The following is a 17,041-nucleotide window of genomic DNA, read 5'->3' as shown; positions in this document are numbered from 1 at the left end:
GAATGCAAGATTGAAAATGTTGTAAAGATCCTCACTTTTCAATCACACAGAAGTAAAGAACTGCACCATCTCTTGCCATAAAACAGAGCAGCCTCAAAAAATAAAGGTAGGAAAAAACTACTTTCTTTGAGAGATGAGTTCATTTCATCTCAAATCTCAAAAGACCTTTTTTTTTTATCTTCTTGCAGTACAACATGGAAAATTTCTAATATTTCCTAGTGTGTGTGTGCACACAAATGCATGCATAAAGAGAGCACTGCTAAAATATGACGGCACACCTTCATCATTTTAAGTTGCACATACTGTCTGGAAGGTGAACAGGAATTTCAACATGAAAAGACTAATCTAAATTATCTTCACCTGGCCAGGAATTTAAGTTTCCTGATCTCTTGGTTATTAGTGAAATCCATTTAACACTATGGTTAAAAAATATTGTAAGATGCAAAACTTGTGCTCTCTCTCTCTCTCTCTCTCTCTCTCTCTCTCTCTCTCTCTCTCTCTCTCTCTCTCAAACTACACACAATGTATTTTAATGCCAGTCTAATTAAGATGAAATAAGTACATTTCCTCATTCCCATGAAGAAAATATTCCATCAAACTGATAGTGAATTTATGTAATAATTTTGCTTACCTGCTTTGAGAAAAGACATTTGCCATTACGGTGTGAGGTGGTGGAGGCATGTCTCCAGGATCAATGTTATTGTGCCATGCTTCATAAAGGATGTCAAGGGCACTATCAATAATGGGCAAGGCTTCGTCCTCAGTGATGGGGACGACCTGAGTTACATGAGCAGCCAATCTCCGCTGGTCTGCCTTACTGAGGCGATGTGAGATGCTGAAAGTAAATCACACACACACACACACGCACACACACAAAACATTAAGTATGTCGCATGTGGCTATACATGTTAATATTTTCAAATGTCACATTCTTAAAGTTTATTTTATTTTTTTTTTGATAAATTGCTTATTTATATATAAAGCACACTTGGATGATGTTAAATTTAGCAACATATGAAAAGAAGAAAATTTAAGTAAAATCATGTTCACTGAGTATATATATGTCTGTACTCCATACACTGCATACATACCTGGAGGAGTGTGTGGAACTGAGGGGCTCTGTTTCAGGTAGAACTGGACTGGCAGGAGGGCTGCTATAGGCTGGGGGTCTGACAGGAGTAGGTGAGGTAACTGGTGAGGAGGTGGGTGGGGAGATAACTTGTGGAGGTGTGTATGGGGGTGGTGGTTTGTCAGGGACCTCCCGAAATATCAGGCCTGGGTACTTTTGTTGTAGATGTTGAAGCTCTTCCAGGCGAGCAATCTATGGAAGGAAATATAATTTCATTGCTAGCACTCTCCTTTCTTCAGATGCATCTCAGTAGTGCATACTTACTGTGCAAGTTAGTTTTAAATTATAGTGTTTCTCAAACCTTGGGGTTATCTTACATACTTATGATAAAATATAGCAGTACTACTATACTTTCAATTTAATTTTGTTGTCCTTGAAATGATAATCACTTTCATCCTTCATAATTCAGTACTAAACTAAAATTTTAAAGCAATATAAAGTTACACTATTAAAATCACAATCTAGTACAAGATAAAACTACTGTATAAGCATTCGGATCCCAAAGGAATTAATAACAATGAAGCTGGGGCATAGGCAGTACTGAAATGAGCATTTTTTGATGTTAAGCAACAGCATACGTAGGTACAGACAGATTTGGCAAGTCAATGGCTAGTGGACACATTATAGAGCTGTAATCAGTTTGTAATGATCAAAGTACCAAAAAAACTGAGCAAATTTTCCTGGAACAACTATAATAGGTTTAGGTCCATTCCAACATAAGGCTAAGCTTGCCTCCACAATCCTATAACTTTCTCCTAAACAATTGTTTCTCTTGAAGAAGTATTCCTTTGAGGAATGTAAATATCTGATATAACATGACTCAAACTAAACTTTTCTTAAAAATATTGCAGTTCTCTTCTGTAGTGAGTTCCCTCATAAAGCATATGATATCACCTTTCCAACCTTTAATTAAGTAAGTGAATGGACTCCTTCAGCAATAGCTTTCCATTTCTCCAATATAAGAATATTGATTAACCTGATTTTCACTTATTACTCACCTCAGCAGTAATTCTCTCCTCTTCTGCTTTCAATTGTTGCTGCTTCTTTTTGTTATCAGAAAATTTCCAAAAATCATCATCAAACCAATTTCCCTCAATCCCCTCAACAGAAAATTCTGTGTTCTCAGCCAGCTGACCAAGCCGTGCCTCCAGCTCCAGCTCTGGGACCGAGGCCAGATTCAACAGCCGGTCGGTCAAGGTCTCCTAGAGCACAACCATACAAGATGTCATAAAATTTTACAGCAAAACTGTGAAACACACCAAAATAAGTGCAGCCGTCTCCAAGAATTACAGTATATATTTTTTTATAATTCAACAATTTTACATGATTTTTAATGTTTTTTGAGTGATATAATTCACTAGCTATAGTATCTTAACTTTTGATCATGATGATTAGAATTTTTTTGTTTAATGTAGTTTCTTATACATCAAGCCAAAAATTACCTCATGTTGATACTGATACAAAATAGCAAAAAAATTATGAAGTTATAGTAAATTAATTCCAAGTTAATATAGCTGTAAGGTATTCAATATGTTCTGACGTTTGCATGCATTAGGGATAAAAAAAAATCTACAAATAGATCAGTGATCCTCGAAGAACATTTGAGATACTAGGTTTGGTGCAAGAAAGAACTGCAGTGCTGTCCTGTACACACACACACAAAGCCACTGTAAATCTAGCAGCTCACCGGATCAATAGCAAAACTATCGCCTTCCATATCCTTTGATGCGTACAGAAAGTGATAAAGTAAAACATTATCTCCAATTAACTACAGAACTTAATAGTAAAAGAATTTAATCTTTTGTTACTTCAATTTTTTTCCACACTAAACTTTAAACAAATGACTGTATACACATTAAAGCAGCAAGAATAATAGTGCAGAGGATTTAATTTCAGTGACAGTGACAATTAATCAATAAAAATAACTGGTTACACTGGGGAGTAGATACAGAGTCTTCGAGACAGAGCACACACACTAGCCAGACATGTATACACTTGTGAAATCAACAATTATGTATAATACACAGCAAGTCTGTGGAACAGAGAATGCAGCTTTACAGAGAGAGAGAGAGAGAGAGAGAGAGAGAGAGAGAGAGAGAGAGAGAGAGAGAGAGAGAGAGAGAGAGAGAGAGAGAGAGAGAGAGAGAGAGAGAGAGAGAGAGAGAGAGAGAGAGAGAGAGAGAGAGAGAGAGAGAGAGAGAGAGAGAGAGAGAGAGAGAGAGAGAGAGAGAGAGAGAGAGAGAGAGAGAGAGAGAGAACCATGGACTACTTACTGTATCTAATTTATACTCTTCAGCTTTAACAATATCATGACTTGGGGAGAGAGAGTCATGTTCCTCTTCTTCGTTGGGTTTCGAATGGGCAGCAGGGAGGCTGGGAATAGTTGTTTCCTCAGCAGGAGAATCACTCTTAGACTGTTCTGCCTCTTTATCTCTTTCCACCTTGGATGGTTTAGCTGGAATAAAAATTATGTAAATAAATAATAATAAAAAAATAAATAAATAAAAAAAATCACGAGTTGTCAAAGAAAGATATGGGGGAAAAAAAAATTGTGAAGTTTAATCGTAAGATGCTCTCTAACACCACAAGAGATGGTTTATGTTAAAAGTTATTCAATGATACAATACAAGAGGTATCTTTTGCATACAGCATTCACCTATCACATCTACTTAAGATATAACTAACCTGTGATTGGAGATACTGGTGAAGAGCTCTCAGAACTTAGGTCAAAAGTCATTTGAGGAGTCAGCTGCACATTTTCAGATCTTGGAGAATTGATGGAAGAAAGATGTTGAGATACAGATCCACCCTCGCCAATTAATTCATTCACTCGTTGTAGAATCTCTGATTTATTGCTGGAAATTGGTCTGGCAACAGTGGAATCCTCTTCTGGTACTGATGAGGAGGAATGTTGGCATTGTGGAACACCATCCCTCTGAGGTTCTGAAAGTTTTCCACTTACTTCTGGTGATGTGGAATCCTGAGCAACTTCAACAAAACTTGCAGTTTCTGATGATTTAGAGATACCAACCTTATCTTTTACAATATTAGTAAAAAGTTGGTTGGTTTCTTTCATCATAACAGCAAGAATGTTATTAGAAATGTCATCAACCAGCCTCTGTCGGTCAGGAGTGGGGGGGAGTCGCCTGCTTTCATTTTCAGAGGGAATCTCCTTTGCTTCTGGAATGTGGCTTGTTGATGTTTCCACTTCAGTGGTAGATTCAGTCTTTAAGGAAGGCTCCTTATTTTCTGAGAGAGAAGATAAATAACTAGTATCATTTTTTTTATGAGGTTCAAGTTCAACATTTGTAATCACTGGGAGAAGTTTATCTTTGGAACTTTCTGTTTTTTGGCTGAAGCCTTCACTCTCTGCTTCCTCAAAGTCATCAAGTACTTCCTCACATATGCTTTGCTCTGCACTTGTATTTGTATTCCCTTCCACAAAGTCTTCTGCCTCTGAAGATTTTAAATCAGATGTTGGTATATATATTTCCAGCTTTTTCTCACCTTCATCTGTGATTTCATAGTCATTATTATCAGCTTTCCTAAGACTTGCAGGTTCATTTCTGTAATTGTCTTTAAGTACTTCTAGCAGTGCTGCATTTACTTCATTCATAGAGATGGCAGCATCATCCTTTTGTGATGATTCAAGCTTCTGTGGACTATGAACTATTGTCTCTGTGCTGGAGGCTTGAGATTGAGTTGGGTCAGTTTCAACACTAGAATCTTGAGAGAGGGATTTTTTAGAGGAGTCGTCATCTTCAGTGTGCTCCGAAACTGATTCTTCATTTAAACTTTCTGAAATTGATGATGTGAGAGATGTCTTTTCTGATTCATTCTCTCTTTGTGACTCTACAGTCTCTGTTGTTACTTTATTGCTGGATGAAGATGGCTCTTTGGTCTCCACTTCTTTACTAATACCAGAGGATGCTATTTGCTCCTTTGCTGAAACAACTCCCATGTGTTTAAGATGCAACTCTTGAGATTTAATTATTTCAAGAGGTTTGACATGTTGCATCTCCTTTAAGCTTGTATCCAGAGACTTTGAGACACTTGAGTGATCTGATTTTGAACCCTCTGAGACCAAAGAGACATCCGAATGATCAGACTTTTCTGGACTAGCAGCAAAGGATTCCGAAAGTCTTGATTTCTTGGTTTCTGCAACTTGAGGTTTCTTGATAAGGGGTCTGACCATAGATGCTTGCTGCAATTCTTTTGATTCTTTCTCCAGTTCCATGCGTGCATGTTGTATGTAGGCATCATAGGTTGAAATCTGCTGCCTGAGTGCTCTTTCCTGAGAAGCCAAACGTTCTCGACGTAGCCTTCTCTTCTCCTTCTTGAGGCGCTCAGCCTCAGCTCGTCTAACAGCTAATTCCTCTTTGAGGGCAAGGAGCTTACCCTCTCCATCTGACATATCAGAAGCTGTTTCTGTCTGAGAGAGAGTAAAAGAGTCATCTGATTCACTGGAGTAGCGTCTGTGTTGCCTGTGTGGAGATCTGGGAGACAAAGGGACCTTCAAGGGTAAGGGTAGCCCTCTTGTGGATGACTTCTGACTACATGACTTGCCCTCTACTGACTTAATATCACTAGATTTTGTCCCAGAGTCTGTCCTTGTTTCAGTGCTGCACCATGAAGAATTAGAGGTAATTCTTGTCTTAGAATTATCTGTGATATCCTCAGGAATCAGGGAGTCTGACTTGTTACTCATACACCCAGATTTGGCTGATCCAGTGGAGCCAAATTTAGTTCTTATGGATGATTCTTGAGACTCTGGACATTTTTCAGACACTTCTGACTTAGTAGTACTTGACTTTTCAGAGGATCTGGAGTTTCTTTCACTTTTATCATGGTCAAGTCTCTTTTCTCCTGAATCAGTGGTATCTTCAGCAGCAACAGTTTTACTTGAGCTACTTCTTCCAGTGCTTTTTGAGTCATTACCTGAAAATTGTTCTTTTATGGTCTCAGATTCACTGGATGTTATCTTGGTCTTGGAGCCATGGGACTCACTTGTTTTCCTCTCACTTACTGCATAGGACAATGGCCTCTTTGAACCACTACCCTCCTTGGATTGGGAATTCCCTGTCCTATGACTTGTGTTTGTTAGCCCCTCCTGCTCTGACACGGATGATGTAACATCACTGTGTGATATCACTTCACTGCTCACTTCTTCATGAACAGAACTTTGGCTGTTGTGAATTGTAGCAACTATACTTTCAGGTGGAACTGAACTGTCTGTTGAAGTTCTGCTGCCCTGTTTAAGGAATGCATGGGGAGAAACTGAGCCAGAATGTTTTTCCTTTTTCTCTCGAGATCTTTTGGTTATGAAATCTCCCTTTCTTTTTGGCTTTACAGAGTCTTTGTCATGAATATCATATGAAGACTTGGCCTTTAGACGAAGAATCTCCTTGTCCTCATATAATAATTGTTGCTGTAAAGCCTCAATTTCAGCTGTCCGTCTCTTTTCATGAAGTCTACCAGAAACAATTTTCTGTCTATCTTCTGAATGGGATCTTCTTTTCTCACGACCACCACCACTTTCTGAGGGGCTGGTTGAGTCAGAATCTCGGCCCCTCATGAGCAAATTGAGAGTCATATCCTCTGGAGCATCACTGGAGGATGAGCTATACATCTCCATTACTCTAGGAGTTAACCGTGGAGAGCCAGGATTAGGAGACTGTCCTCTAGGTGTAGTTAAATAACTTTTTGTGTTGAATCCTGGTAGATTTGTAGTTGTCCCAAGAAGGTGATGAAGCTGCATAAGCATAAGTTTTCTCTGCTGTGCTCCAATATTTTGTGTTTCTCTGAGGCGCCTGAGGTATGCTTTTTGCTCCCGTAATTGCAACACAATAACTCGCTGGCGCCGCCGTATGCCTGGTCCCCCTTCAGACTGTAGGGTAGCCAGCTTCCACCTTGCTTCCTCAACTAATGACTGTTCCTTTGGGATGAAACAACAGTTATTTTGATTAAATACAAATATAATAGTATACTATATATAAATTAAATAAATCTAAAAACAACATAAGAGGTAAATCCAACAGTTAGAAATGCTTGTCAACGAATAAGATCAGATACATATTGGGACATTACATATAAGGCAATCAATGGAATGAACTCTATAATCTTATTCAGAATATATAATACACACGCTTCATGAGAAAAAACTCTTACCTGAAGCTTCAAGAGGGCTTTCTGGTGTTGATGATGAACCTCTTCTTCTTTGAGCAATGATTCTACCACACTAAGTGTTACTCCCAAAGCACTCTCTCCTCCCCCATGCACTGATGCAGTCACTCCTCCAACACCATGAGCAGAAGTTCTGTACCCCATATCATTCAAGATGTTGCCAGATGACACCACAAGGGCCAGGTCCCCCCCATATGCCCCTTGGGTCCGCCCATGAAATTGGGAGGACAAAGTATTTGAATTTTCATTCTCTGAGTCAACCTCAAAAGATTCTGAATAAATATCTGATGTATCTCTTTCTTCTTTCTTTCTTTCTTTTTCTTTAGACTTGGAAACCAAACTCATGAGGGGAGATCCATGGTTCTTTATTGAAGCCACAGATTCCTTCATCTGTTGTTTCTTGTGGTCTTTGATACCTGAGCTCTTCTGTGTTGGGAAATGAGACTTAACAGTACTTGCAATATCCGTTTCATTATTCTTAGTGGCACTGGAGATATCAGTCTTTGATATGGCTTCAGTCACTGTACCTGAAGTTTTGGAATACAAAATATCTTCGGGTACTAAATTTGAAGCAGACGTCACTTCATCTGAACTGACCTTTGTTTGTGAGCTGGCCACACTGTCTATCTTTTCTGATATAGAGCTTACATATTCATTTCCTTTGGGTGAAAATTTTCTGTCACCTAGTGATATGGATTCATTGATGGAGGATGCACATACAGACCTCTGTTGATTCAATGTGGGGACAGAACCTTCCAAGCTGGCAATACTTTCTGGTACAGATTCCTGAGTCGAGTTAATTTCTAATTCAGCTCCATTTCTGCTTGCAGACTGTTCCTCAATTACTGAGCTATTTAGCAAATTTTCATCTAATTTTTCAGAGACTAAGGATGATGTTTTATCACCAGCAGATTGGTTGCCCCTGGAGGAAGGTGAGACACTGTAAATTTCTGGATGAGGTTCATCACTGAATAACTTGGAAGAGAAAGCATCATTTTGATTTGAAGCAGATTCAGGAGAAACAGATTCTTCTGTCAGTGTGACTGAACCATGTGACTTATGACCTGACACTGGTCTTAGTTGCTTCCACTGTGATATTGTTGCCCCAACTGCAGCAACTGCTGCTGCTGCTATGACATCCGACTGTGCACTGCTTGGCTGAGGAATTCTCTCTGTAGCTTGAGCAATCATCTGTTCAGCTCTTGCACGAACTTCTCTCTCTAACTCTGCAAAACGACTCCTGGCTTCTCTTTCAGTCTTTTCAACTTTCTGCAATGCCTCTTCTTGCTGTTTCAACTTTTCTTTCAGTCGCCTCTCATAATCCTCTCTTCGTTTTGTTTCCTCTTCTTGAGTTCTCACTTCATCTTCAGTTTTCCTGTGAGCAGTTAATTCTGCTTTTTGTTGCTGTAAAGCTAAGGACTGAGATAAAGCCATCGCTTCTTGTCGACTTCGATTAAGTATGTTGAGTTGCTCAACATTGTGCAATTCATTTAAGGCTTTGCCCAAAGTATCTTGGTACATAAGCTCTGCATTAAGTCTTAACCTGAGACTTGCTGGGCCAATATGCACACCCTCTCCTAATAATTCATGAGGGGCAGATACTTCTTCAACCAAAGCAGAGGTATTATCATTTGATAAATCTGTAATTCCTGAAGTTTCCATAGGAGGTCCTTCTTCAGTGACAAGGTGAGGTTCAATGCTACCCGATTCAAGTGTTCCATTTTCTAATGCCTGAAATGAACTCTCTTCTTTCAAAGCCTCCTCTATAAGGCCTTCTTCTAGAGTGTTTTCACTGTTTCTCTGTGAAAAAGTTGACTGTGTTGCATCCAAAGCAACACTTGCAGAGGTCTCCAACATTTCTCCCTTCTGGATGTTATTAATGCTCTTTCTATTTTGTGATGTCAAAGCTTTCTCTTTTGATAACTTTTTTAAATCTACAAATTCTTCAGCTTCATTGGCTTCTTGTACTATATTTCTCTTACTTTCTACATTCATGTATCTATTATAACTGGTCTGAGTTTCTTTGTTAAAAAAAGAAACTGTCTCTTTTTCTAAATCTGATAATGGTCCTTCTGTTAAAGTAACATTATGCATTGGCTTTTCAAAATCTGAATGTGGATGGTTCTGGGTGCCAATAACTCTACTTTCAGAGTTAATCATACAGCTGCTTTTATCATTTTCAGCCCCTTCATCTGCACCTGAATTATCTGCTTGTGTTTCAAGGAAGTTCTTTACATCTCCAGTTTCACTGAGCACAAAATATGGTTGAATCCATCTTGGCAAGTCAGATCTCTGGGAAATATAATAAGATTCCTTGTGAGGTTTTAAAGTTTTGCTTTCAAGTACTGACTGAACTTCCTTCCAGTTTACCTGTTCTCTTCCTTCTTTGGACAGCAGTTTGTGTCTTGTATCATTACTTCCCTCAACACTGTTTTTGGAAAGCCTATAAGATCTTAGGACAACACTGCTGGGCACTCCTCCAACAGATTTAATCTCAGTGGCATCCTTTACTTTTCTAGGAGTCTGCTGACTTATCAATACATTTGTAATTTTCCTTACTCGATAGCCTCTATACGTGGCCTGGATGACAGTGGCAGCATGCTCCAATCTCTTTTTACTAATATTCAGATATCTACTAGAAGGATTACCCAATAAGTGCGACTGATCCAGCTGTCTTCCTGTCAGATAACTTTCAGATTGAGGGATCACATACCTGTGCTGCAATCTGTGGGTGGGTGTCATTTTCACAAACACTTGTTTCTCTTCATCTGTCTGAAATTTGAGATCCTTCCCACACTGCACCACATTGTGCCCTGGCAACATGGAAAGGTCCTCATGTTGGGCAATCTTACGTGGTTCTTTTACTTTCCTCTCTGCACCTGACAATCTCAACTTTGGAACATCTGGAACAACCAGTTTGGGCAGCTGTTCCATTAGCACTCCCTGCATGCTTCCCCTTGCTGGGGTGTCTTGAGTGTGCCCACATGCCATGTTTTCATTTCTAGTTTTATTTTGAGTATTGCATTCAAACTCCTGATTTTCTAAATTTCTATTTATGCCCTGATGGTCAGCTTGAGGTACATTTGACTTTCCTTCATTCAAAAATTTATTTGGCAGCATTGCAGTCATTTTGGCAATCAGTTCTTCCACAGACATTTTTTCTATCTGGGAAAGAGAGAGAGATGTTCTTGGACAATTTTTAATGTTGGAACTTTTTACTGAAGCTCTTCTCGTTGCATGCTTTTCAGTACTTGTGGATGTTGCCTTACGAGGTGTAGTAGTTACATCCTTATTCTGTTTTTCCCGGTGAGTTAAATTACTGGTTTCCTGAGTGACTCTACTTGTCAATTTCTGCGCCAGCTGGCCCAATGCCAGTGCCCGCTCCTTTGGTGCCAAGTCCAAATCAGAGCTGAGAGATTCAGACTGACTGCTCCTTGACTCAACATCTGACGAGCTACAAGAAAATGAGGATAATGAAGATAAACTTTCCACTGATACACTGGAGGACTTCACTTGTCGTTCACATTCCTCCACAGTGCGACTCACTATGTCACTTATGGCCTCACTGTCACTCAAGGACCGCCTCTTTTTTCTCCTTTTGTTGTCCTTTTTGCTCCTTTTCTTAACATTAAAGTCCTCAAGCTTCTCTTTCTCATCCAAAGCAAAGCTTTGAGACACTTCTGCAACTTTGCTGATTTCTCTTTCTGTTTCAACTTGCTTCATTGACTTTCCTGCTCTGCTAATAGGGTTGTGAGAGGCATCAGGAGACATGCTTTGCTCCTTCAGGTGTGTTTGTATGTGCTTGGGGGATGATACCCATGGGTGTGCATCAGCCTGGCTGCTCCAGTCTATAAAAGACTGTTGCTCCAACTGATTCTAGCAAAGAAATAAAAAATGAGGTTTAAGTAAATTAAAGGTTTGGATCATTAATATGTAATAATCTCTATAAGGAAACTTACAGATCTTAGTACAGAAAATTAATTAACCACTTCTTTTAGAAAGTTCATTACAGTAAAATCCCTCTCATCCGGCATTCAATATCCGGCAGCTTCAAGTATCCGGCACATTTTTCCCCGAGCCTTAAAATCAATATAAAATCAATGTGTACTCATAAAATTGATTAAAATTCCCGTGCGAGGTGTACTTTGTCCCCTTGCCACCAGAACGCACTGCTTTGTGCCACCCGCGGCCCACTGCACTGTGTTTACCCAGTGACTCAGTCCCGCGTGTGCACTGTTTATCACCTGACGCCTTCATCATGCCTAAAGTTGTAGAAAAGAGGAAGCGTGTTGTGCTTACACTTAAGCAGCTGATTAAGATCAGCTGATCTTTGTTATGGTAAGATGCATGAGTGTAGGGGGGTGATTGTGGACATAATTTCACTTCTATTCAAGTATCCGGCATGTCGGCGGTCCCGTTGATGCCGGATAAGAGGGATTTTACTGTACTTCACATATTTAAATCCTAAATATTATAAAGTAACAATGTTAAAGAATAAAATACCTGTTTTTGATTAACTACTTCAGCAGTCTTTGAGCTGTAGTTGCTTTTTTTGTTTGCCTGTGACAGCTGCTTGGTTTTGATGGCCAATTCCTTGAAAAGAAGAAAAAATGTTGACACATGGAAAGCTTAATCTCATGAATATTGCACTATAAAATTCCTTTACCTTACATTAAGGAAAAGCACACTCACCTTCATCCTCTCATTTATCTTAATCTTCTCTTGTTCCTGTCTCTTCTGTAGCTCCTTGATGGTCTTGGAGCGCTCACACTGCTTCTCCTTCATGTACTTCCTCACTTGATTCACTTCATAGCGCCTTACACGGGGTTGAGGCTTCTCTAATTTTTCGACCTCTGTAAAAGTACACATCTCCATAGCAAAAGGAGCACAAGAGATATCCAACACAGGGTTAAGAGTAAACAAATGTGGTCATATGATAATCCTACCTTCCAGACTAGCCACAGCATGCCTTTTCTTCTGGGCATCAGCCTGAGATGTAGACAAATCTCTCTTGCCATTCTTTTCTTTTGTTGACTCTTTCTCATGTTTCTCCTCCTCTTCATTTTTGTTTCTTTCCTTGTATAGTTTGTCTCCTGGCCACCAGCTTACACTTGAAATGACTAGAATTTTAGAGAAAAATTACATATTACCTCTGACTTTATTTTTAGTCTGCAGAAAATCAACTCACTTCCTCCAAGACTCATCTTTTTCCTTTAATGGAACCCAGGTGTCTTAAGCTACAAACAGCAACCCTTTTCTTATTCTCTCCTTCCATTTTCAAACCAAAGTTGGCTGTTGTGCCTACGCACACAATGGCATGACTTGCTCTTGTGTTCACACTTTTGAATCTTCAGAACTTTCCATCATGCCGTTTATCTTATCTACCTCTTCCAACTATGTAACATGTTCAACTATTTGACTTCCAGTATGTTGTATATCCAAAACCAATCTTCTCTTGTTGAACTCTTCATTTGTACTTGATGATTTTAACATTCACCAACAACTTTGGTTATAATGATCTTTCACTGAACTATGTTCATTCACATTCAACCTAAAAGCACCTTTGTTGTCATAGTTTTTTTTTTCCAGTGTAATGAAAAATTAAGTGATTTTTTTTTATAAAAGCATATAATAAAAAACAATGCACAAATCTTATTCACAATATATGTAGTACAATGATGAAGAAGGAAAGAAAAATAAATAAATAAAAGTATTCTCTTAACACTTACCATCATTATCTATTCTGCCACCATATATCTTCTTCATGACAGGTCTTGATGGTCTCTCTTGATTCACTAATGCACTGTCTTGAGGGTTCTCATTCTCATGAAGGGAGTGTCCACTTTGTATGGGAGGGGCAATATCCTGACTTGCAAGATTTTCTGGGTTATCTTGATGAGGAGACTCTTGGGGACATGAAGTGTCGTCAACATGCTCCTGGTTTGTGTGGTGCATCTGAGAAACCTCTTCCTGACATGGAGCTTCTGAGAGCATCACGTTTTCTCCCTGACCATCCTCACGACTAGAGAGGGTCTCAGGTTGATGATGAAATGGAGTGTCATGTGCTGTATTCGGAACAACGTGGCTATTTTTTCTTAATATTTTATTGAGTCTTTCAGCTTTACTCTTGAGGCATATTTCTTCACCCTCACTGGTACTCCCTCTTGGACTATCAATGAAGGTGTTATTGTGTTCCAAAGGATAGGAATTCTTGCAGCTATCTTTCACATCCTCCCACACTGCTTGCATTTTACCTAATGAAGGTCATACATAAGTTTATGGAAAGAAATGTTCACCTAAATATGCTACATAAATTATTATATCTATTCCTAATGCAATGACTCAAAAGGAAAATTTGGAGAGGCTTTCATTCACCAATAGACTGTTAATGACTGGTGACTGAAAGAAGTTACTTGTCTTTGAACACAAAATAGCAGAATGCTCACCATTAATTCACACTGCTAGCATTTATATAGCAAGGAAAAATATTTGCAAATTATTTAGATGTTAATTTCACACTTACTTGATTTCTGTTTGTTTGTGTTTCTGTGTGTAATATTTGATGTCAGTGGACTGCTGGAATAAGGATGGTGCCTAAATGGGTTTGTGCCTCCTGTGAGAGAGAGAGAGAGAGAGAGAGAGAGAGAGAGAGAGAGAGAGAGAGAGAGAGAGAGAGAGAGAGAGAGAGAGAGAGAGAGAGAGAGAGAGAGAGAGAGAGAGAGAGAGGGAGAGAGGGAGGGAGGGAGAGAGGGAGGGAGGGAGAGAGGGAGGGAGGGAGAGAGGGAGGGAGGGAGGGAGGGAGGGAGGGAGGGAGGGAGGGAGGGAGAGAGAGAGAGAGAGAGAGAGAGAGAGAGAGAGAGAGAGAGAGAGAGAGAGAGAGAGAGAGAGAGAGAGAGAGAGAGAGAGAGAGAGAGAGACTAATTAATATTCCTTTGTAAAGACACAAAAAAAACACACACACACACACACACACACACACACACACACACACACACACACATATATATATATATATATATATATATATATATATATATATATATATATATATATATATATATATATATATATATATATATATATAAAAAACTCTTATTCAGAATCCTTACATTCATTCACAAACTGAGTAACTTCCTTAATAGTCAATACTCAATAATAATTAAGTTAGGGTAATGCTAACAAATCCTTTCAACTATCTTAGACGTTATCGGATGTTTCAAGAATATATGCAATAACTGCTTTAGGTAATGCTTACCAATGACCTTAGCTGCCCTTTCTTCCTCAGGCACCTCTTCCCACACAGGCACGCCTCTCCTCAGCAACTTACTCAAGTACTCTTGGCGGTCTCTCTGCATGTTTCTTTGGGCTTGACCACAGAAGGAATTTTCTTTGTCATATCTAACTTGATCTTTGCTACTTCTTTCCCTTTCACTTGCAGCATTAGTCCTTTTCTTTGGGCTCTGGGTGACACTTCTGTGATGGCTTTGTGAGGCCTCACACTCCCTTTCAGGTGGTCCAGGAAAAGACACATCAACAAAATTAAACTTTACTTGAGGAGGAGGGGGCGGAACAACAGGCTCCTTTGGAATGTCGTTCAGCACCCTCATCTTGGTCTCTCGCACTGGCTGGAGATCAAGGTCACCCTGGCCAATGGAGCGAGTGCTGAAGGAAGCACGGTTATGGGAGGTCATGGTGTGGTGGAGGTCAGATGGTCGTGCCAGTGTCTCATGAGCTTCAGGCTCATCTGAAAGCATCAAGCAGAGCTGTTTTTCCTGTGTTGGAAATCTAAAATTTTGGCTAAATATTAAAACTACCAATCCAATCAAACATTCATATTACCTAGAATGGCAATATTTATAACATGAAATAGATAAGGATATATTTTCTTGAGGATGCTGCTTACCAAAATATGACACATTTTAATTTGTTAATTCATTAACAATGGCATCAAATACATTGCACTCTAATAATGCTTTCCCATAAGAATAGAGAAATATTCCCATACAAATCTTGGCAAAATTTAGAGGATGCAAGTCACCTCAAGATATGACAACCTCTCTTGACAGACAGCACCCATGACATGCCTGATTCAGATCTTTTATACTGGACCTCCCCTGATGCCTTGCTGCTGCCCCATTGGTCAACTTTCATTTTCAAATCAAGTGGCAATGAGCATGACTCTTGAGAGGAGAGGGAGGGAGTGATAATATGTATGCTAACATAACATGACTTATTCTGGCACATGTTCTGACTGGTCAAGTGCAATGGTGTCATCATTGCTGCTTTCCCTGCTGGCAAGGCACACCACAGATTTACAAGTTAGTTTAGTTTATTTGAGTTTCAAAGAAAACATAACCTCCCTGTTAGCACTAGTGTGTTGATACTTACTTAATGACTGAGTCAAGGGGGCAGACACCTGCTGTGGGATTAGGATAAATTAAAAGCCCTTAGTAAAATTTCACCCATCACAATGAATGGTGAGGCAGGCAGCATCATGCTTCACCAATCAGCACATGCCATGGGCCTGATTGCTACCAATGAGTTGCCTTGCTTTGAAACACCAGAAAGTGAGGCTGTGATGATCACTGCCCTGAGATGCAATGCCGTGGCAGGACATGGAAACACAAGCTAAGGCAAGACTGGCTATGGGGAGCCTTGTGGTCCAGTCAGTTATATATCACCAAATATCACTGGGTAAGGAGGGGCAGTTATTTGCTTGGTATCTCAATGGCATGTTGCTCATGATGGAAATATGTAGGTCAGGCTGACGTACATGATAGGTATGAAAAATAAAAAAATAATAATAATGTAGAGAGCCACCAATGTTTAATGTGGCCAGCAACTGTTCGCTGCTAATTGCATGAACTGCCATTTCTTAATGCAGTTAATAAATGCAGCCTATAAGTGTCTTACTTTCTCAATGAAGTCAGTCCTACTCATTAATTTCACTGGTACCATGGTGTGTCTCACTATCCCAGCGCGTATAGAGATCTCTTTGCCTTACTTTTACTTTTTTATTTTGACCAAAAAGCTCCTAAGCTTCAGTGGAGACCATCCAGTAAGGTCGCCACCATTGCCTGCTGCACCCCACCACTTCACCACTGTTGTTTGCATGCTCCCTTACCTATTAATGTTGCTTGTCACATGTCGATCACCTCAACTCAAGTCACTGATTCATATATACTGAACACTTGACTTGAAATGTCGTGTCTCGCTCCAAAAATCAGAATACTTTGAGACAGATTTAAAATATTCACGTAAACATTCAGGCATTCCAGACAACAGACTCAACGGCCGTCTTGAACCGTGTACTGAAACTTTATTTACATAATGAACGTTTATGTGTCAACATTTTTATGAAAAAAACACATGAAATTAAAAATCAGGGAATAATGTTTACAGAGGTTATTAAAAACTCTGTTGATTTCATACATTAAGTAAAAAAAAAAAAAAGTTCAAAATTGAATTAAAATATTCAACTGACATGTGTTGCTAGTTTGATGAATAATTGTGCGACTAAACACCATTGCATCATGTTCAATAACAGACATGAATTCCATCTACAACCTAATTTAATAAGCACAATCATTTTTTAAAATATTTATATTGCATGTCTCATATTTAGGGGGAAATCCAAATTGCCCCTCTCTTGTTCTCTTCTGTTAACGATGCATTATAAGATAATTTCATTCAAATTCAATATACAAACAAATAAACAATTAAAGAAAG

The 17,041-nt window shown here is 39.2% G+C and overlaps 1 protein-coding gene across 2 annotated transcripts in view; it reads right to left on the bottom strand.

The window, feature by feature from the left end:
- LOC135106353 (uncharacterized) overlaps positions 1-16,631 on the bottom strand; it is a 20,424-nt gene extending 3,793 nt beyond the window's left edge. Inside the window, exons 1-13 of one of the 2 annotated variants that reach the window (XM_064015276.1) lie at positions 16,437-16,628; positions 14,568-15,056; positions 13,836-13,925; positions 13,042-13,566; positions 12,259-12,432; positions 12,005-12,165; positions 11,816-11,905; positions 7,298-11,188; positions 3,815-7,064; positions 3,403-3,584; positions 2,128-2,331; positions 1,092-1,321; positions 632-835 (exon numbers count right to left, since the gene is read on the bottom strand). In XM_064015276.1, coding sequence (XP_063871346.1) covers positions 632-835; positions 1,092-1,321; positions 2,128-2,331; positions 3,403-3,584; positions 3,815-7,064; positions 7,298-11,188; positions 11,816-11,905; positions 12,005-12,165; positions 12,259-12,432; positions 13,042-13,566; positions 13,836-13,925; positions 14,568-15,003 — 9,437 coding nt within the window. In that variant the 5' untranslated portion in view covers positions 15,004-15,056; positions 16,437-16,628. Of the gene's footprint in view, positions 1-631; positions 836-1,091; positions 1,322-2,127; positions 2,332-3,402; positions 3,585-3,814; positions 7,065-7,297; positions 11,189-11,815; positions 11,906-12,004; positions 12,166-12,258; positions 12,433-13,041; positions 13,567-13,835; positions 13,926-14,567; positions 15,057-16,436 lie in introns of both variants that reach the window. The other variant, XM_064015277.1, reaches the window with a different exon arrangement.
- Between the last annotated feature and the right edge of the window lie 410 nt (positions 16,632-17,041).

The sequence above is a fragment of the Scylla paramamosain genome, chromosome 13 (assembly GCF_035594125.1).
Source record: "Scylla paramamosain isolate STU-SP2022 chromosome 13, ASM3559412v1, whole genome shotgun sequence".
Classification (NCBI taxonomy): Eukaryota; Metazoa; Arthropoda; class Malacostraca; order Decapoda; family Portunidae; genus Scylla; species Scylla paramamosain.
Note: the sequence above shows the minus strand (reverse complement) of the source record. Positions and strands in the feature narration are given on the sequence as shown.